This window comes from Thamnophis elegans, chromosome 5 (assembly GCF_009769535.1).
Source record: "Thamnophis elegans isolate rThaEle1 chromosome 5, rThaEle1.pri, whole genome shotgun sequence".
Lineage (NCBI taxonomy): Eukaryota > Metazoa > Chordata > Lepidosauria > Squamata > Colubridae > Thamnophis > Thamnophis elegans.
Window position 1 is genome coordinate 54,658,656 of NC_045545.1, and position 23,318 is coordinate 54,681,973.

Sequence of the window (23,318 nt, forward strand, 5' to 3'; positions counted from 1 at the left end):
AACAAATTATGTAAAACTCTTATATACAATTTTTGTAATAATTGTTTCTCCAGCAGTAAACACAAATTTCTAACACACATTTTGTCAGAATGACACTCATGCATGCGTACACACATGCGCTTTCATTTCCACTCATACAAGATACTTGAAGGGTTTTTATGTTATTGTGGCTATAGCAAGTTTATGTTCTGCCCCAATGCTGTATGCTCAATTTAAAAATCCCTACCCAGGTATAGAAATGTATACACAATGGTATTTTACAATCATACCAGACATGCTCTAACTGATGGAACCATTCCACTGTTTGGAACAGCACATTTGGGTCAACAGATCTTTTAAAAAAAGGTTAACACATCAAATCAAAATGTAGTGACTCCTTTAATAGACTCAAAATAGAGAAGCACTTGCTTTAAATGTTAGAAGAGTTTTTAAACAGAAATAATGAAGTGTAAGTCCTTCAGCAAAGCAGTAAACTGAAGAAAGTGGAAAGAGATACTCCAGCTAAATGTCAGCTTAGTTTTGCTTATAAATTTTGGGCCCTGAAAATCATCACAAGTACATCCATATCTAGCTTTTACACTGTGAATTTCACACAAGAGGAGTTAATCCCAGACTCCAACTGAAATTGAGGGGGTGGTATTGGTGGAAAGAAAGAAAGGAGAGTTTCAGTAACAGGACGACCAAGGTTGAGACCAAGCCATTCAGATCCAGTCATTTAATCAAGTTAATCGAAAAGGGGAAAGAGTTAAATCTCCCCCAAAATACTAATATGATTTACCAATACCTAAAATCATGGGAATTGATTTCCTTTTATTTTATAAAATCATGTGTCAACATTATGATTTGTTATAAAAAATAAACACTCCACAGAAAAATTACATAAAGCAAAAGCACCAATTTCTACAGCTCATAAATTTCCAGCATGTTATAGCATTTCTTCCTTAGCTCTAGTTAAGCTGTCTCATATACTTGAGTAATGCTTTAAAAATCAGTCTAAAAGTATTAACAGTTTCAGTATTTGGTGCAGGCAATTACAATTGAGTATATTCAACATTTATATCACATCAACCACCCAAATGCATATACATTTCTTTCTCCCCCCCCCCCCAATATATTTCAACATGATTTTTTAATACCAGATCAAACCAGTCATTATGCCCCTGCATTTTGCTTGATCTGTGGTAGAATAATATACCGAAGAGAAGTCCTCACAAAGAATGTATCTAAATATTATCCTTTTACGGTGTGCAAGTTATTTCTTCAGTATTTAGCCATCATTACCTGTTCAGGCCTCGAAGGTAATGTGTAAATACACACCTCTCAAAACTTGACTGAAATTTTATGTATACCCCTGTTGCGATCACATTTATATATGAAGCAATAACTTAGATACACTAAACTTATTTGCTTTTGGTTTTTCAGCAAATGCAAGAAATACTTAATTAAAACTACGTCAAAAAAACCTGCCATTCCCAGGATGCAACCAATATAGTGTGATTAGCGCCCACTGGAATATTACCTATTGTTTATCTGGCAACACTTGTTCTATGGAACAAAGTAATAAACTAATATAGCTATTGAATCCCTAAAATACCTCACATAAAAGCAATATGCACAGAGAGACAGAAGACTGCAAAATAGAATGAAATATTTAAAATATTACTTTGTTGCTTTGTTGTGAACAGTAGGGGAAAAAATTAATGTTCAGTCTCTGTATTGGTTATCAATGGAAAAAGGCCAAACTACTATCTGAATTAAGAGATTTCAGGAACCTTGAAAATATTTTGTCTAGGAGTTAATGCAAGGATCAGTGAAAGCACAGCATTTGATTTAGGATTAAGAAATTCAATTGCCATAATTTATCTGGAAGAAAAACAGGAAGAATCTAAATGGCAACCCAATTCTTATTACACAGTTGTACTGTTAGCTAAAGCTCAAAAAGAAAAAAATGCATATTATATAAAACCAATCTGAATCAGCAGCAAAAATATATATTGCTGGCTGACCATAATAATTACGAGGTAATCACTTCAATACCTGCACATTTGGATCAACTGCATATACTAGGTCACCAAGTAATTAATTTGTAGGATGCGATAAGACTGTTTTGAACTCAGAATTCAGACATAATACTTAGCTATAACCCTTCAACATTTAAATTTCAATTAAATTGGCAAAAATACTCCGCTCAAATTAGCTTCTGTCCAAGGAGAAACTCAAAGCATTTTCACTTTCTAGATGTTGTTCAAAATTATTAAGCCACATCTAGATCAAAGATATCACTTCAAGCCAAGATGTGTGTATTATTTTGCTAAACGACCCAGATTTATATTTGAACCAATCACAGACACAAGTAGCATTGCTTTAAATAAAAAAGGGAGGATAAGCCAAGTATTTTTGAAAGACAAAATTGTACTTTGTTGGGTTTGTGAGTATGTATGCACATGTGAGAACGAGAAAACCAAAATTATGCTTCATTTTCACTTTGGCTTTGTCATACTTATTATATAGACCTAGACTACTAAGAGAATATTTTTGGGGTTGCTATCCACTTGATTTTTATAAATTTACAGTATATAAGCAGAAATATTACAGTATATAAGCATAGATACTAAAATGTTAATTCTGTCAGGATTGCTATTGTATCAATTATGTCTTCCAGTTTACACCCTGTTTCTTGTTTAGCATGGGCATCCCGCTTCTGCTAACCAAAAATAAGGCTTGGTTATGAACCAGGACTCACTCTTCAGAAAGGGAAGTAAACAATGAAGGGGATGGTAAAAACACATTATGCTATAGAAGCAGGGTATTCCAACTTTGTGAAATATATTTAAATGAATACCCAGTGGTTGAAAAAGATACTGTGTAATCACTCATTCAGTGCATTGATCAAAAATTTTAAAGCAGTAATTCCAGCTTCCAGAATTTCTCAATGAAATCAAACGTAATAGAAAGAAAGCAGAAAAAGCACAGAAATTTCAGAATAAGCTATAAGGATATTAATGCATTTTAGCCAATGGAAATGTTTGTACTAAATCTTTGTCCTAACAAAGGATATAAATGGTATGAACAGGTATGACCTTCTCAAATCCTGGAACAGATCAGACTAAATTGTTACTAAAATAACCTTGGCCACTAAGATAAACAGTGGAAGCCAAAAGATTCAGAGTATTAGAACTTGCAATGCATAATGGAATTCAAAATATTCAGTTACAAAAGGTGGGTTTACGTCAATAAAATGCTATATGCAATATCTATTCGTTTTAGATTCAATTAAGCAAATTGACTTCTCAGCTTTGGAAAATCTATTCTATTTGTTAACAATGATCTCCAAGGGTCAGCTTCAATCTTATTGCTTAACAGCTGTAGTAAGCTTTCAAAAATATATCTTTAGTTAGCTGTTAATTTAAATCTAAATGGCTTTCAGGTTTGTTGGGGAGAACGGAATGGCCAATAGAGACTGTGACATCAAAACATAAAGGTTTTTTTTAAAAAAAAAAAAACAGAAGAATTGTACTATTAAAACAACTAAAGTAAAAGTGGCATTCACAGCCCAATAGTTAAGCCACAACCAAAACCATGTTCTACCCCTAAGCATATCCTCTTTTCCTTACTCTCTCTCAAAAAAGTTTCTCTCCCACACCACCGTTTAATCTTCACCAGACTGGACTTCATCTTCAGACCCTTCATCCCCAGATTTGTCTGGAGGAGGACTAACTGATTTCTTCTTTTGTGGAGGACTTTCAGGTTCATCATCATCATCTTTTGGGGATGGGTTTTTTCTTTTGATGTCTTTGAAGCTGTGGAACGACCGCCCTTTCCTTTGCCCTTTACCGGGACTAGGTGTAACTGAAGAAAAGCATCAGAACAATAGTAAAATATTTGATTATTACATCACATGTTTTAATGGTGAAGATGCCCATACTCCAAATCAAAGGGATTTTTATTTATTAAATTTATTCATTTCAGTTTATAAAGCTTTGGTATCCAAAGCAACTCTATATACTGCTTTCTAATCATCTAATAAATTATATTAATTCTATTCTAGCACTATTATGAAAACACGCAGGATCCTTATTTAGCAAAGAATCAGGTTGAGCTCATACTATCTATATTTTAATAGCACAGGCAGCCTATGAGTAATTTTTCTGACACTAAGTTTTCGTTGACAATGTTTGCCTTCCAATTTTCCATAACATTAGCAGCAAAAAGCTATAATGAAAGCAGTTTCAGTAGGGCTTTCTACTGCAAATATAGAAGGCAACAGCATTTTTGAGGATAAATAGACATATTGATAGGAAATAAAGTACAATTCTATACATTTTTCATTGAAGCTGAATTTTAATAAGTAATATGTAACCAAATAAGTATTGTATATTTGAAGATATACGTAGTTCTGTAGGTATCTGCACATGTCAAAATGAGCAACACTGTTCTCTTTGAAATAGAATGAAAATAATACCACTTGAAGGATCTAAAAGACACTAATATCACTTGTTTTAATCAGCACTGGCAAGTGGTCTGAACATAATACTAACAATGATAACATCAGAAGAATCCCATCCAAATCCAATCAGAATTTTCTGATTCTTTGAAAAAGAAATAATGCACAAATGAACTTTTAGTAGTCTATTCAATTATATCACCCACAAATCTGGATTTAACATTGAGAATTTGATTGATATCCTTCTAAGCACACACAAGATGAAGAGCTGAGAAAATATAAATACTTGCAAACAACACATTTCATTCTGTTATTCTTAATGGATGTAAAATAAGAACTTTTGAAGCAAGCTAAGCTCACCTGTAGCCTTTAGTCTTGGTTTAGGCATTTTCTTTTCTTTCCTTTCTGGTTTCGATTTCTTAGCCACTTTTTTATTCTTCTTTTTAGAACTGCCATAGTCACTATCATCATCATCTTCCGCAAGGAAGTCTCATCGCTGGCAGAATCTTCTGTGCAGAGAGAGAGGAATGAAATGTCTCTAAGAAGAGCTGTTCTTGTTCACTTGGAAGAGAGACAGAATGAGGGAGAGAGTCTGGTAGGTTGATCAAGAGATAGGAGTCAGTATTCTTGGCTTCTATATCCTGTAACACACTTGCTAGAATTTGGAGAAATCACAACTTCTTCGCCTCAGTATTTCCTCCTGTAAATTTGCTTTAGAGCTTGTGATAAGTAGTATTATTATTTAAAATAGCAGTTGCATAGGCAAATTTCTTTCCCTCAAAAGCAATTAAGGCTCAAAGCCTGACTATTTTTACAATAGCTGTTGTAGTTCTACATCAAAGCCCTTCCCAGTCTGTCATGATTCCTTTCTTGTTCAATATGGTCTTCCATCTTGTAGCAAGTTGTAGAAGTGCCCTTTGCAGTCAATATCAGTAACTTATTATATAGAAAGAGTATCTTATTCTTCCTAAAACAGACTTCCAGGTTTTGAATCCAGGTTTCCATGATTCTAGTTCATCAGTTCACACATTCACTGGGTTCCTGTTTATTTGATACATTCACTAAAAATTTCTCATGGCTCCCCACATTTCACCATTTAGAGCATGCGTCTATCAATTTATACAACAGACAAGTTAGAAAGCTGTACTGCATATATTTTAACATAAATTCGTTTTTAAACTTTTGGTTTATTCTAACTAACTGTGAAGATAAAGATTTGAAGCCTGTCACTGTATCATGAAGCCAGATAAGATAGTACTTGTAATAAAATTAGACTGTTCAGACTATTGCCCAGTGCTGAAGGTAAAACAGTGATGAGTGGCATTTTTATATTCTTTGCATTTTTCTAGCAGAATATTACCTAAAAATTGCCATGGTCTGAAAAGTTTTTATGTCCTGAACTTTAGGGATAGCGTATTTTTTAATCCTCTTTGCTGCCAATAGACATCCTGGACATCGAATATATCAACAATGAAATGGATGTCATATTTAAGAAGATGAAATATCATGTTTGATTGTCTGAACAATTAATGTGGACACCATATCAATCATGGCTGCAGACTGACAATTTATTCTTACGTTCCATATATCTATACATGCGCCTCTGAATGTCACTTACTTTCCTGAAATGTTGTCTCTTCCTCTTCCTGATCTTCCTCCTCACTGCCACATCATCCATTAACATTTCTCTTTGCTTGGACGCAGCTTTGGATGCTGCTTGCCGCTGCTGACGCACATTTTGTGGTCTTCTTTCTCATCCTCACTATCCTCTGTTATAAAATCAGAAAGATCACTAAATATTGTTTGTTCTATATACATTTCCAACAGGCAGAAATAAATAGGTAGAAATAAAAGTCCAACTTTCCATAATGGAGTGTAGTTCACTTAATTCTACCTGTATCTAATAGTTGCAATTTGTAATTATTCTAAATATGATTTATGCAAAATAATCCTAGTATTTCAACATCCAGCATTAATTGTCATCTACATTATACTATATATCAAAGCAAAGATAATTATTACTCTTTATCCACTTCTATTTCCTTCATTTGAGCTGTGGTGGTGGAGTGGTTAGAGTGTAGTACTGCAGGCTACTTCTGCTGCCTGCAATTTGGCAGTTCGACTCTCACCAGACTCAAGGTTGACTCAGCCTCCCATCCTTCCGAGGTGGGTAAAAGAGGTCCCATATTGTTGAGGGCTATAAACCACTTAGAGAGGGCTGTAAAGCACTGTGAAGTGGTATATAAGTCTGCTATTGCTATTTGGCTTTTTGAACTAAGCCAAACCTTTATATGAGGTTTGAACCACATGAACAAGAGTTAAGATATTATACTAAGTAAATCAGAACCAAACAGTGGGTAGAGATATCAAAATAAACAAAACAGGCAACATACAGTTTAATTTTTATTTTATTCATCTGTATGTTATGACATATTTTTTGTTTACCTTCAACATGCCTCAGATCAAGAAACAGCTTGATTTAGTTCTGATTTTACCAGTTTTCTTTCTTTCTTTCTCTTTCTTTCTTTCTTTCTTTCATTCATACATACATACATACATACATACATGTGTACTTACATACTGTACTTCAAATTAATTAAATTCAATGATTTGTTTAAGATTTCATGAAACATTACCTGAAATTATCTGCCAATCAATCATGTATCACATAATTATTAAATGATGTTATCTTTTAAACACATCATTGGAAGACATTACCTGCAGCCCTTTTTCTAGATCTGGAAGCAGCTTTTTTGTTCTTTTCAGGCTTCACTTTTTTTCCTTTTTTGTTCTTTTGAGAACTTTCGTAGTCACTATCAGCTTTACCATCATCTGCTCCAATATCATCCTCACTGCCAAAATCTTCATCTGAGAAAAAAGATGGAATAGTAGTAGTAGTAGCAGTAGTAGTAGTACTTGGTTGATACCCAGTATCAAGTACTTGGAAGGTACTTGGTTGATACCTAGGACACTGATAGCAACCTATATCAACCATTAGCAACAGTCAGTGGTATTTGTGATGTTTAATGAATAAAGAAATAATAATAGAAATATTCTTAGAAATTGGCTATAGCAAGCCATGGGAAGGTTGTGCTGACTCCTAAACACCCCCAAATAGGATGGCTCTACTCAGTGTTGAAGAATGCAGAGAGTTGTAATTCAGAAATAGGTTTCCTATCTGCTACATAAAAACAAATCACATGGTACTAACTATTCAAATATTAATTTCACATATCAGAAATAAGTAGATGATTTAAACCAAAAAGCATTAAAGATTTCATGTAAATAGTAAAAGTGAAATCATTGATTACATACTCTGATCAAACTGCCATCAAATTACAAAAATGGTATAGTTACCAGCTGAATGTGAATCATCTCTCTTTGTCTTCATGTCCTTTTCTGAGTCTTCACTATAAAAAGGAAAACAATTTAAAATATTTCCAGAAAGATTGCTGTGCTGCTATTACACTCCCAGAGAAGCAACTAAATTGGTTAATGGTCATAATACAGAATTGTATTAATTTTATTAATTGATCAATTAATGAATGAATGAATCAATCAATCAAAAGCTAATTTTCAATTCTATCACTCCTTTACGATGAAAAATTGGATAATGAAGGGAAGGTGCAGCTTAACTGTGAAATCTGAGTTCTAAGGATGTATTTGTCTGAAGTTCATAGAGTCATAACTTTCTACATAAAGTCTGATTTACAGAGAAAGCAAAGTTTATAACTTGGCAAAAACATTTCTGAAAAATGCAATTTAGGAATTCCAGCTGAAAATTAAATTGGAAATATTCAGATTTATTCAATAAGTTCCTAGTGTGTATCTTATACTCAATACCAGTTTTAATTTTTCTTATTTAAGACTAGAAAAGAAAGGAAGTGCTTCTTAATATTCACTTTTCACATGACTTAAATCAGGAAAAGAACACATCAACTTGGTATAAACTAGTTTGTTAAGATCTTTCAATGAAGTGCCCTGCCAACATGCCAATGACTCTTCACATCCCTTTCATGGTTACACCAATACTGGAAAATTGTCAATCTATGATCTGACCTGTCTACAATTCATCCTAGGTTGTTTCAGTAAATTTTCTTCACCATGGATTCTCTGCTGCCTCAACTATTTACACATTTGAAGATTATAAGTGCTTCCTCCTTCATCTTTCCTGATGGAATTGGAAGGAACATACTTTAATAGAATTTTAATAATTTGGGCAAACATAAATTTTATACAAAATTTTAATATCCCTTTATGGTGCTTAAATCTTGTATTGATGTATTGTGATATGAAATGGAAAAAGTTAAGTTATTGGATAATTTTCATATTTAGGTGGTGCCAAATGATTTTGAACTGACAACTCTTCTGCTTACAATAAGAAAAACAGGACAGAATTAATAAGTTTTTCTGAATCCGTCCTCACCTCATACATACCTCATATATATCATGCTTTATGTATCATTCCCTAGCCCATTTTGCATTAGCAGTACAGTAATCCTTGACTATAACCATTGTTTAGTGCTCATTCAATGATATGCTGAAAAAAGTGATTTACAACTGGTCCTTGCGCTTACAATTGTTGTAGCTACCCATCGCCAATTGATCAAAATTCTGGTGCTTGGCAACTGGCATGTATTACCATGATTACAGCACCCTGGGCCATGCCATCAGCATTTACAACTTTCCCAACCAGCTTCTGACAAGCAAGGGCAATGGGAGAAGACAGATTCACTTAACATTGGCAGTTAAAAAAATCATAAGTTTGGGCACAACTCACTTAATGACCACCTTGCTTAGCAATGGAAGTTACACTCCCAATTGTGGTTGTAAGTTGAGGACTACCTGTACAATCCATTTTTACTGCTTAGTATTCACTACAAATATACTTTTGGATATCTCTAGAGGCAATATTTGCTATTTTTAATACTCCTTAAATGTGTGAATGATAAACCATGAGGTGGAAATATCACCATTGCTTCAGGTGGTACTAAAACTCAATAAGTGAATGCTATTTTTTTCCTTTAAAACATAGGAAATTATTGTCTCCTATATTTCCTCCTCTTAATGTTTATTCTCTAAATGTATATTTTGCAAACACTCATTTCTTCTATTGAATTTTTCATTGCCTAGTTTCATTATCAATTAAAATAATTAAAAGGTAGAATCATATTATATTAGGTTCTAATCACACTATATAGGGCTTTAGTCAGACCCAATTGGAATGCTGTGTCCAGATCTGGAGACCTCCCTTTAAATAAAAACATATTGATATGGTTGAGTAAGTCCAGATATGAATAACAAAACAGTACAAGGTCTGAGGGACAATCAGGAGAGATTGGAAAAACTGAATATGAACAGTCTAGAGGTCAGAAGGGAGAAATAACTGAACCCCTAAAATATATTAAGAGGCTGAATAAGCTTCTAGATTTCTATATAACCAAACATCAAGAAACTGATAGGGAATTTAAAAGTAATGTTTGAAAATATTACTTCACAGATAAAATAATAGAAGCTTGGAATCAATTTCCAGCAGAGATAATAATCAATTATCAGTAACTGAGTTTAAACTTGTTTGGGATGAAGTCATGTCCATCCAATAAAAATAATCAATCAATCCAAAAAATTCCTCAAGGACAACTTCAATGGACCACTAAGTCTTTTTCTGCCATCCATTTTCACTATTTCTATGTGTGTACATGCACACACGCTGCAATTCTAAAACAGCGTAATTAATCCAATCATGTAGAAATAAATACTCTAAAGTTACATTAAGACCAAAATAAAAGATTAATATCAAGTATTAAAATATGCTTAAAAGTATTATGATTTTGCAGGTCTCGGATATCGTGAAAGCAAAGCATGAATTGGAAAGATATGCCTGATAGTTGTGATGAACTATTGCCCACAGCAACCAGTTATAATTGTTAATAGTAAAGGAAACTAGGAATGGTAGTTCAACAACAAGTAGAACTTTTATCTTTCCATGTTCATGTTACAAAATTTTAAAATTCAAAACTTTCTAATTGGACACAATTTTTAGGTTAGTAAACATTGATATAGAATTCATACTTTCTTTAAGGTAAGCTAATAGAATATATAGCCTGTAGATACACAAGCAGAGACAAATGCCACACACCAAATCTAACTACTAGAAAACTATATCCAGCTTACCTGTCCTCCTGAGAATTTTTTCCAGACCTCCTCTTATTTTTTGCGTCTCTTGGTGATGAACGCATTTTCTTTGCTGGAGGGGCTGAATCCCTACCATATTCTTCATCTACACAGTAAACAAGATTAAGCAGAATTAATAAATGATTTACAAATCTGTCAGTTTAACTTTAAAATCGCCATTATATATACTATTCTAACAAAAACAAAAGATTAAATTTTGATCAGAAGTACTGAAAATTCAGAGTTCCTTTTTTTAAAAAATAGCATTTTATAGACTGCTGTTATTTATTTTGCGCAGTTTTCAATTTGCTATATTTTCTTGCATTTATAAGTGAGTGTGTGAGTGAGAATGAGCTGGAAAGAATACTGAGAATATATTAAACAAAATTCAAATAAAAACAAAGATATTCAAAAGGGTATCTCCAGTTTAAGTAATAAGGATATAATATATGCAAGCAGAGGTAAAGTGAAGAATGCCAAGGCAAAAACCAAAGAAAAAAACCCACATACAAACGAAACAATAAACTCTAATAAGCAAAGCAGACCCCTACAAAACAACACCTTAAACACACTTAAATTGGCAGGCTTGAGATTGAGCTCACTGAATGAATGAAAAGTCTATTAAATTATGATAGTTAAAAATATTGGCCCCAATATAGGCAAATGTGAAAAATGCCATATTGGACATTATTAGGAAAATTAAAAATGTAAAATTATAATACTTGCATGCTAATCTCTGTTGTAATTACCCTGACAATGAACTGAAGAAAGCCTCAAGGATTTCATAGTTCAACACTGAGTTACATAAATTTTGTTTTATTATTAAGCTCTTGTTTCTTATTTTATAAAAATCTAATACAATTTATAATTAAAACGAAAAGATGTCAATAATTTGGAATTTTACTATGTTTTGCCTTACTAAAAATACAATAACAATTCTGGTCACTATGAAATTACAGGAACATGCCATTTTCTATCCAAGAAAGGAAATAACTGTATAGGTTCCAGAAATGTTAACAGATAGCCATTTCTGAGCCAACACAATAAACTTTCTAGAATCATAGAAACTAAGAAGCTTTATCTAAAAAGATCTAGATAAACACCTCAAAGAATCACTTAAATATAGCCCGACTAAAATATGCAATATTTTCAAACATTTGTTTCCCGTTGCTTTTCATAATTGTAGAAATGTTTTGCTTAGGAATTGATAGTTACCTGCATCATCTGATTCCTGAAACTGTGAGGTAGTCTACTACTTTTCTGTTCCTGAAATAGAACAAAAAAGTATTAAACTTGGGGGACACTGAAAAATGACATCACATACAATTGACTTTTAATATAAAGAAAACACATAAATATTAATTATAGTTGTCATAATCCAGTATTCCATCATCTGAGATTTTGACTAATTAAAAAAAAGATTTGATCAATAAAGGTAAACATATATTTTGGAATATATAAATAGTTTTTCTCCATTAATTCACCCAGATAGAAGTCTTGCAGGGAATTCAGATGACGTAAAGGGAGTACTCCTTAGTTCCTGCAGGATGTAATACATGATATACTCTCATTGCTCTCTATATTCAGAAATGCCTAAAGTTCCAGCAGTTGATCACAGAAACAGTTTATAATCAGCTAAGACTTGCTTCTGACTGATGCTGTAGGTCTAATTAGCAACACTAATTAGGATTCCAGGATTAGTGAATATTTGAAAATATTATACGTAGTCTAGCAATATGGCAATCATATAACAACTGAAGAGAGCAGAATACTATTGTACATCTTTTTAATTTCATATAGCTAGGGAATGAACTATTGTATATCAAAATTCCAACAAACTCATATCACAATTTATTCTTCAAACAAACACGGTTGGAACTGAAATCACATATTAAACTCTTGAATATTTTTTCTAAAAAAAATGTGACCATTCTAAACAAAACAAAATTTGACTTGCTCTGATGTATAAATGCACCCATTGTAAAAAGAGGTTATAATTTGTAATAGGTAGCAAAAAATAATTTCATATGCTTTATACATATTCCCGAACTATAACAAAAGTTTAGGTATTCAAAATTCAGATAACATTCTTAATTCGAGATATTTAAAAAACAAATCTGACACTTTGTCCAGTGATTATTTAACTATATAACTATATATAACTATTTATCAGCGCACACACACACACACACACACAGTGACACAACCCCTGGTATGCCCAAATATGGGAGGAAGCTTACTGCTTCCATTCTCTGTCTATCGGCTCGTCACAAGAGACCATCCAGACAGAACCCAATATTTTTACTGTTGCCTTTGTACATTTGTGTTGTATTTTATATATATATATATATATAAAATGGTAATTTTAAATTTACAACCACAATTGTGACTGGAATTTCTGTGCTAAACATGCAGTTGTAAAGTAAGAAAATCACATGACTACATTACTTAGTAATTATAATACCCTGACAGTCGTGGTTAACTAAGAATCACTGAGTGACGAAAGCCGTAAATAGGAGTGTGGAATGCATGGGGGGTTGAGAGAATCCTTGCCCTTTGACTGCCCTCCAGTGGCACTTGGCAGCAGTGGAAGAACTGAATAGAAGCCTGGTCTTTCAGCAGTCTCATTTCAGGAAACTTAACTTCAGCCTCAGCACTGCTACTGAGAATAATGCTTTAAGCCCACATTGTGGATACCACACCAGCATCTCTGCACAGTCAAATTGTTTCACACAGCCTTCTGTGCTCGGCAGATTCTCCTGCATCTGGATGATCTTTATCAGTTTGTTTGTTTTTTTTGCCATCATGCGTACACCACCGGTATTTCAGGCAGCTGCTGGCCCTACCAGGCCTTCTTTTCTTGTCCAAATTGCACAACTCTATTCTCACAATCCTTCAGAAATCTTTTGGTCTTTCCTAGGCTATTTGGAGAATAAGCTTTGGACAATGGACTGATATGGCTGGCTATGGAGAAGATAGCTAAGTAGGACTGCTGAAGACCTTGAGCCTCTACTTCAGTCCCAGCCCTGGTATGGTCTCCAAAAGCAACTGTTCAGAGGCAACCAAGAGCATAGCTGGGTGGGGAGTGGTTGGAGGAGGTGTGGGGAGTTGCAGCCTTCCTGCTGGCTGCCATTTGGATTTTGATCACATGGTCACGGGGTGCAGGAAGAACAGGGCACCAGATATAAATCCCTTTTTTCCCAATACTGTTGTAATTTTGAAGAGTTGTTAAACACTTAATTCAACTTTACATTCAAGGACTGCCTATACACAATGGTACAAACTAGAGATATAAATTATTTTCCAAAGGATAGTGTTTGGCTACATTGAATGAGGCAATTAGGCCAGAATCATCTCACCCAAATGTTCATGGCCATGACTTTCTTGGGGTTGTGTATGATCTATTTTTGTTACAATTATTCACATGAAGATTTGCATCTTTATATGTTTGGAGTGCTTAAAATGTATTAAGAATTATATTATGTAAAATCATAATCATTTGGCAATATTTTTAATATAAATTTACTATAAAATTATGACAGAACATGGCAATTTAATGATCATGGCTTCTCCAGCATCAAAAGATGATAAATTAAAAACTGGTTTTAATACAATATGTAACACACACCACACGTATGTATACAATATATGGTCACTAATCTAGTATAATTGTATAAGATAATGAAGAACTAATAATCATAATGGTACTAAGCAATATCTTTTTAAAAAAAATCTGCACATTAACACAATGATGCATGGTATATAACATTTCTACTTCTAACTTTTTTAAACTCTTTTCTACATAATGTTGACTTTATGATGTCACTGGTGCTCCAGAAGCCAATAAATGAAATGCTGGAACTTGTAATGAGCTGTGCACCCATTTCACAACTCTGCTATCTTCTGACTCCTTTTGTTCTCATAATTTCTGGGAGAAGCCTAGAGTTTGTTACTACCAACCATTTCAAAGCAAACCTATTTCTCTGGGGATACAGGTAGTCCTTGACTTATAATAGTTTGGTGATCATTCAAAAATTACAACAACACTGAAAAAATGACTTATGACTGTTTTTCATACTTATGACCATTGTGGCAATCCCATGATCAAAATTTGGCCCTTGGTAATTGACTTGATATTTATGATGGTTGCAGTGTCCCAGGGTCATGTGATCACTTTTATAATTTTCCTACAAGCAAAGTCTAGGGAAAGTCAGTCATTTAACAAGTGTGGTAAGAATAGTCGTAAAATGGGGCAAAACTCATTTAAACAACTGTTTCACTTAGCAATAGGAATTTTCAGCTCAATTGTGATCGTAAGTCGAGAGTACCTTTTCTAGGAACAAGACAAATGGTCATCTCATTTCTTCAGTAGCCTCATCTGGCAGGAAATATATTGTAAAAATTATCTTTTGCAGACTGCACATTATTGATTCCCCCTACTTATTTAACAGAGTAAATGCAGAATATATCATGCAAAATGCTGGACTGGATGAATCAAAAGCTGAAATTAAAGACTGCTGAGAGAAATATCAACTATCTCAGATATGCAAGATGATACCACTCCTATGACAGAAAGTGAAGTGGAAGTAAAAGTGGAAGTAAAGAATCTCTTGATGAGGTGGAAGGGGAGAATACAAAAGTTGGATTGAAATTCAACATTAAATAGAAATGGTGTCAGATTTTATTTTCTTTGGCTCACTGCGACGGTGACTGCAGCCATAAAATTAAAAGACGCTTGCTCCTTGAGGTGAAAAACTATGGCAAACCTAGACAGCATAAAAAAAAGCAGAGCTATCACCTTGCCGACAAAGGTCTATATACTCAAAGCTATGATTTCCCCGTAGTAATGTGTAACTGTGAGAGTTGGACCATTAAGGAAGGTGGAATGCTGAAGAATTGATGCTTTCAAATTGTGGTGCTGGAAAGGCTTGAGAGTCCTTGGATTGCAAAGAGATCAAATCAATTCTAAAGGAAATCAAAACTAATTGTTCTTTGGCAGCTGAAGCTCAAATACTTTGGTCACCTAGTGAAAAGGGACTCACGGAAAAACCCGGATGTTGGGAATACAGAAGCAAAAGGAACAGTGGACAGCAGAGGATGAGATGGTTAGAAGAAATATCACATGATGCAATAAACATGAATTTGGGCACTCTGAGAGACAGTGAACTGGTGAACCTGGTGTGTTGAATGTTGATTTATTTTGAATGTTGATTTTTATTATATGCTGCCCTTTTCCCCCGAAGGGGACTCAGGGCGGCTCACAACTCACCAGGGAAGGGGGATACAAACAAAAAATTTAAAACGACACAAAAAAAACAATGCATATTAAAAACACAATAGTCATACCAATTCGAGACAGGGGCAACAGTTCTTTAGCCCCAGGCCTGTCGGAACAGCCAGGTTTTAAGGGCTTTGCGGAAGGCCTGGAGGGTGGTGAGGGTTCGAATCTCCATGGGGAGTTCGTTCCAGAGGGTCGGAGCAGCCACAGAGAAGGCTATCCTCCGGGTAGTCGCCAGTCGACACTGGCCGGCGGATGGAATTCGGAGGAGGCCTAATCTGTGGGATCTAATCGGTCTAGTGGAGGTAATTGGCAGCAGGCGGTCTCTCAAGTACCCAGGTCCAATACCATGAAGGGCTTTATAAGTGACGACTAGCGCCTTGAAGCGTATCCGGAGACCAATAGGCAGCCAGTGCAGCTCGCGAAGGATAGGTGTTACGTGGGTGAACCGAGGTGCACCCACGATCGCTTGTGCGGCTGCATTCTGGACAAGCTGAAGTCGCCGAATGCTCTTCAAGGGCTGCCCCATGTAGAGCACGTTGCAGTAGTCCAGTCTAGAGGTCACAAGGGCGCGAGTGACTGTTGTGAGGGCCTCCCGGTTCAGGTAGGGATGCAACTGGTGCACCAGGCGAACCTGGGCAAATGCCCCCCTGGTCACAGCCGACAAGTGGTGTTCAAAAGTCAGCTGTGGGTCCAGGAGGACTCCCAAATTGCGAATCCTGTCTGAGGGGTGTACTGTTTGACCCCCCAGCCTGAGAGATGGAGAGATGTGCTATGATCCATGGGGTCAGAAAGAATCGGACAAAACTTAGTGACTGAACAATATGTCTTCTCTCTGGTGTTGGTTGAAGCTTACCACCTGAAAACAAACCTTAGAAGATTCTTCCACCTTGTTCTCCTTCCTTGGAAATTTTTATCATTGCTTTTACAGTTTCAAACTTATTTAACACTGCATCTTGTGGCATCTGTTTGAAATTTGCTATTTATAAAATAACTTGTACCATAAGTTAGACCAATTCGTTGTTGCAACCTATCTAGGTAGAAAAAAATGCACTCAATCTCTTTACTCCCATAGCGTAGCCTTAACCAATTTTGTGTATTTAAGTACATGACAATAAAGATTATACTTAGAGTAAAATGTACTTAATAGTTTTGCCATCTTTAGCCACACGGAGTCCTACGGGATTGGGTGGCATACAAATGTTATTAAACTTCAAACTTTCGGGGAGGGGGGGGTTGTGCAGATTCTCTAACATCATCTTGCACAAGACTTCCTAAGCCTCCTACATTGTAAGCATGATAGCGTCCACCTGCTTTACAAGGAGTATTGATTATATTTCTACTGAATTGAATTGAATTGAATAGGTTTATTTATAGGCCGCCCCTTTTCCCTGAGGGGACTCAGGGCGGCTAACAAACTCATAGGGAGGGGGATACAGACAATAACATATAACATAACATATAATAAAAAGTAAACAACATTCATCCAACATTCGGGTGGGGGCAGATCAAATCTCTACCCCAGGCCTGGCAGGATAGCCAGTCTTGAGGGCTGCGCGGAAGGTCTGAAGGGTGGTGAGGTACGAATCCCCACGGGGAGCTCGTTCCAGAGGGTCGGAGCTGCCACTGAAAGGCTCTCCTCCGCGTAGTAGCCAGCCGGCACTGGCTGGCAGATGGCACTCGGAGGAGGCCTAATCTATGAGATCTAATCGGTCTCGAGGAGGTAATCGGCAGGAGGCGGTCTCCCAAGTACCCAGATCCACTACCATGGAGGGCTTTATAGGTGGTAAGAGCACCTTGAAGCGCACACAGAGATCAACAGGTAGCCAGTGCAGCTCGCGGAGAATAGGTGTTATGTGGGTGAACCGAGGTGCACCCACAATCACTCGCACGGCCGCATTCTGGACTAGCTGAAGTCGCCGGATGCTCTTCAAGGGCAGCCCATGTAGAGCACGTTGCAGTATTCCAGCCTAGAGGTCACGAGGACGCGAGTGACTGTTGTGAGTGCCTCCCGATTCAGGTAGGGTCGCAACTGGAAAACACAAAGAATCTTTTCATTTATACCATCCTCATGAATAACTAACTACTGAGACACCTCTACAATTGATGCTTAACAATCATTCGTTCAGCGACTGTTTTGAAGTTATAGTGGCACTGAATGGCATTTTATACCCAATCCCTGAAGTTTGTTGCAGCACCATGATCAAATTTTGAACACTAGATACATCAGCACACTTGATAGAGGTACTCATCAGTGGTGCGGGGTGTGTTGTGGCCAACAGTACGCGGCTGAGCTGTTGGTAGAATCTGACAGCAATGAACACTATGGGACTGCCCTGGAGGCTGAGGAAGACTCTGGGGGGTGTTTGGAGTCAGAGCAGGGACTAGAGACGCCTGTTGGCCACCAGGTTGCATCTGAGTCCAAGGAGCAGTGAGGAAGAATAGAGGGAGGCTGTCCTGACGTGTGTATGTGTAGGCTGCGAGGAGGGAGCAGCTTTGGAAAAAGGGTCCCAGAAGGAAATAGGAACAGGGTGGCTACTGATTGGCCCCTCCCGGGTTTTATCCGACCCTCGTCTTCGCCACTGTTTGCCCCAGTCTTGTTTGTCAACCGGAGATTTGAGACTATGTTTGACAACCGTAAGCTTAATTCTATCATGGTGCGCAATCGATATCCTCTGCCCCTTATTCCTGAACTGTTGGAGCGGCTCAGAGAGGCTACAGTTTTCACGAAATTGGATCTGCGTGGAGCCTATAATCTTGTCCGGATTCGGCCCAGGGATGAATGGAAGATGGCATTTGGCACCAGGTATGGGCATTTTGCGTATAAGGTCCTGCCTTTTGGGCTGACCAATGCCCTTGCCATCTTCCAACATTTTATGAATGACATCTTCCGGGATCTTTTGGACCAGTTTGTCATTATTTATCTAGATGAAATTCAAATTTACTTGTCCTCCCAGGAGTGTCATCGGCAGCACCTACGCCTGGTTGTACAATGGCTCCGTGAGAATCATTTGTATGCAAAATTGGAGAAGTGTCAGTTTTGGCAGCCCACCATCGAGTTTCTGGGGCATCATATCTCTCCTAAAGGCATTGTGATGGAGACGGGCAAGGTTGAGTTTGTGCATAGTTGGCAACCTCCTCAGTGAGTGAAGGATGTCCAACGACTCCTTGGGTTTGCCAACTATTATCAGACCTTTATCCCCGACTTTTGCTTCCCTGACTGCGCCCCTCACTCGGCTTCTTCAGAAGAAAGTTCCGTTTCACTGGAGTGCCCCTGAGCAACAAGCGTTCCAGGCCTTGAAGCAGGCCTTCATGAAAAATCCATCTTGAAGCATCCTGACCCCCACCGTCCGTTTGCAGGAGAGGTGGATGCATCAGATATCGCTGTTGGAGTGGTATTACTTCAGGCTAATGCCTCCAGCGGTACCTTCTTCCCTTGCGCTTATTATTCATGGAAACTCAATTATACCATTTGGGAGGAGTTACTAGCCATTAAGGTGGGTTTTGAGGCCTGGAGGCATCATTAGAGAGGACCAGACATCAAATTGAAGCCCGGACGGACCATAGAAATTTGGAAATTTTGAAGATTGCACAAAAATTGAATCAGTGCCAATTCGGTGGTCCCTCTTCTTTGCACAGTTCAATTTCCGCGTGACATACATCCCCAATGCGCACAACCGAAGGGCAGATGCATTCTTGCGGAAACCTGAGTATTCTTGTACAAAGACCAGATTCCACACGGAGAGTTTTGCCCATAGAGTCCTTCTCCGCAGTTTAGGAGCCTGTAGACTTACGCCTCAGATACAGGAAGCGCAGCGGCATGATGATTGGGTGGAACAACGGAAGGCAGAGGTGGGGCCTGCCTTCGCATGGACATTCACCAATGAACTCTTGCGGTACAAGACAGACCCTATGTGCCAGTGGGGCCACTTCAGGGACTTATTCTATCCCAAGTACCATGATAATCCTGTGGTGGGGCACTTTGGCCTCTTCAAGGACCTTGAACCTGATCTCCTGTACCTTCTGGTGGCCCCGATTACAACCTGATGTACAATCTACGTCACGTCTTCTGTACGGGTGTCGCAGGCAAGTCAGCGACAGGAACTCCCCCAGGGCTACTTCAGACATTGCCGACACCAAAGAGACCTTGGGGGGCCATTCTATGGACTTCTTGACGAACTTGCCTCCGTCTTCTGGATTTACCAGTGTTCGTAGCGGTAGACATGCTGACAAAGATGGCGCATTTTACCCCATGTCGTGGATTACCGACAGCCTGCGCCACCGCCCACATGTTTATCCAACATCTTTCCAGGCTGCACGGCCTACCTGACAGAGTTGTGAGGAGCGCAATTTACATCCCAGTTTTGGAAAGGGCTGAGGAACGCCTTGGATGTAAAAATCTGCTTGTCCTCAGCACACCATGCAGAAACCGATGGAGGGATGGAGAAAGTGATCGGGATGTTGGAGCAGTACCTGTGCTGTTTTGTGAACCAGCAGCAAAATGATTGGGCAGACTACCTGGCAGTGGTGGAGTTTGCATTCAATAACTCACAGCATACATCCACGCAACCTTATCACGAGGAGCCGCCTGAGTACAAAGTTGCCAGTATCCAGGAATTCCCGATGGCTGAAGCGACGGTTCCAATACCTGATTCAATGGGCTATGGGCTGGAGGATTTTACCTGGGAGAATGTGACCTCCGTGCATGTACTTGTTTTGGTGCACGCCTTCCATGATCAATTCCCATCTAGGCCACACCCTGAGCGCAGACCCGGGGGAAGGGCCCTACGGTGAGAGATAGTGTTGTGGCCCACAGCAGCTGGCTGAGCTGTTGGTGGAATCTGACAGCGATAAACGCTATTGGACTGCCCTGGCGGCTGAGGAAAAATCTGGGGAGTGTTCGGAGTCAGAGCAGGGACTAGAGAGCCCTGTTGGCCACCAGGTGGCGTCTGAGTCAGAGAGCAGTCAGGAAGAACAGAGGGAGGCTGTCGCGTATGTGTAGGGCTGCAAGGAGGAGGGAGCAGCTTTGGAAAAAGGGTCACAGAAGGAAATAGGAACAGGTGGTTACTGATTAGCTCCTCCTGGAGAGCTTATAGGTGGGGTGATGGGAGGGGAATTTTGCAGGAAACAACAATTTACTGATCCAACCATAGAGAAAGATTGGGAGAATTTCATGAGTTCATGCCTTGTTTCATAGAGATAGCTTTCTGGGCTCCCAGCCAAGGGATTGTTTATCTCCCTCCTTAGTTGTGGCAGACAGCCAAGTCTGTGTACATATATATTGTAGAGGCTTGAGACAGAACAGGGTGGAAGTAAAGGCTTAGATGCTGTGACTGCTTGCTACAGTACAGGATGGAGGCAAATAGGTGGGGTAATTGAAAAAGAGAAAGTAGTCCCTTACCTTACCAAGACTTGGGATTGGGAGGGCATAACCCAGGAATGGCTGGATTGTGTATGTCCTCGCCTAACAACTGGTGTGATTTGGTTAATAATAGCAATAGGAAGTGTTAGGTTGGTTTTTCTAAGCAATGCGCTCATGTGACATCATGCTTTATAACCCAGTATCTAGTAACTGAGATTCCAGTCCACATTACTATAACTTAATTACCTATACACATTTTTTGCATTTAATATGAAATATTAAATATTTTTTGAAAAAAGTTACACAAAGAAGCTAATAAAAACGCAGGGAATTAAAATAATTTCTTTTCTCAGAAAGGTATAAAGGGATTTCTTTCTTCTAAAACTAGTGTTTGCTCTGGAGAAGAAATTAAATGAACCAACTTACCAAATACACTGATTTAGAGGAGACTAGTCTATATTTTACTTTATTTCTATCAATCACAAGCATTTCATGTGTGGTTATACTTGATTTTTGACAAGTACAATAAACATTGAAAATAACTGACTGAGGATTATCACAATGTTTTTTGTCCATTTTGAGCTAAAAGACACTATTCAAAAGAAATGTGTTCACTTAACAACGTTTTTACCAACTACTGTGAAAAATGTCAGAAAAATGGGTCTGGTTATGTGGGTACATAACATGAACTTATGACCTCAACAACTTATGACCAGATTTTTAGTCCCAATTGTGATTGTAAAATGAGGACTACCTGTAAAGATTTTCTATAAATTATAAAAATATACATGACATTATTTTAATCAAATTTACTGCTAAGCAGTGTTTGTGATTTAAATCATTACAATGAACACAATTAATTTAGACTTACAAATGATTAGTTAATTTAATATAAAGTACACATATCAGATAATTTTAAGTTCTCGATCTTTTCTGATCTCAATCAAAGCTGATAATGTAAATTAAAAGTTATAAATAACAAGTCAAATTATATTAACTCTTCACTTTCCCTCAGAAGAGTTTATTTTCTTACTAAGAAATTTAAATCAATGTAATTGACTAGTTTGTCAATTAAAAGTGTAGTATCACATTTAATTCTAGGTGAATTAGGAGAATATGAAAATAAAATTCTTACCAGCATACTTCACATATTTTTCAAACATGTCAATAAATCACCATCTTCTTAATAAAGGTTTGCATTTTCCAGGTTCCTTATTTTCATTTTAGAAAACACCTAACCAACTATTTACAGATGTATTTTCTTAACCTACGTAAATACAGATATTCTACTGAGGATGGACAGAAAGAAGCTTAGTGAATGTTCTTTAATCTTTTCTTTATTAAAATTTAATTCCCAAGGAATTCATTCAGCACTGCCAAAGTGCCCTCCAAATTCATTTGAGAGGTATATCATATCCAAACATTATGGATGAGGAAAAAAGAATCCATTTGAAGATTTTTATAGCAATTGGAGAAATGAATAAACATATTTCTTCTAATGATTCTTTAAGAACAATAGCACATTGCATCTAACTTAACACTAACTGCCCTATGTGCTATGTGATTTAAAAATGTAAATCCTTTATAGTTACAAATAATTAAAATAGTAGTTAAAGTTACATATTTGTATCTTAGTTCTGTAGGTAGGAAAAACATGGAAGAACTGAAAATGATTTCATTTGAAATAATTGCATTAATTAGAAATCAGTATATCTTTACATAGTGCTACCCATATAAAAAAATCCCATGTTTGATCCTACTGCCATCTGCCATAAACTTATGTCTTAAACAAACTGGTTTATTCTTCTTTTTGCTTGTTTTTAACACTGTGAATTTTCACTAGAACTAATTCATTTCACAAATAAAAGGAAGTAAAGGAATCTGGAATTCATTTGTTCCAGCTGCCAATAGATCCCATCATTACCGTTCAAAATGGGTCTAAAATCTCATTTTCGCTTTGGCCTAAAATTTTTCAATTTACTTTATCATAACTTGTGATCAAAATTTAAATATTCTGCAAATACTGAAGCAATGAATGATGTTCCAAGTTATGTTTCAAA

General features: G+C 37.0%; 1 protein-coding gene across 1 annotated transcript; it reads right to left on the bottom strand.

Moving 5' to 3' along the window:
* Positions 1 to 192: 192 nt before the first annotated feature.
* Positions 193 to 13,422, bottom strand: NUCKS1 (nuclear casein kinase and cyclin dependent kinase substrate 1). The gene is given in 12 exon segments (XM_032218572.1): positions 193 to 3,849; positions 4,805 to 4,936; positions 4,939 to 4,953; positions 6,063 to 6,113; positions 6,116 to 6,184; positions 6,187 to 6,213; positions 7,163 to 7,312; positions 7,802 to 7,854; positions 10,619 to 10,724; positions 11,834 to 11,861; positions 11,863 to 11,884; positions 13,316 to 13,422. Coding segments are annotated over 12 exon segments (960 nt in total). The 3' UTR covers positions 193 to 3,649.
* Between the last annotated feature and the right edge of the window lie 9,896 nt (positions 13,423 to 23,318).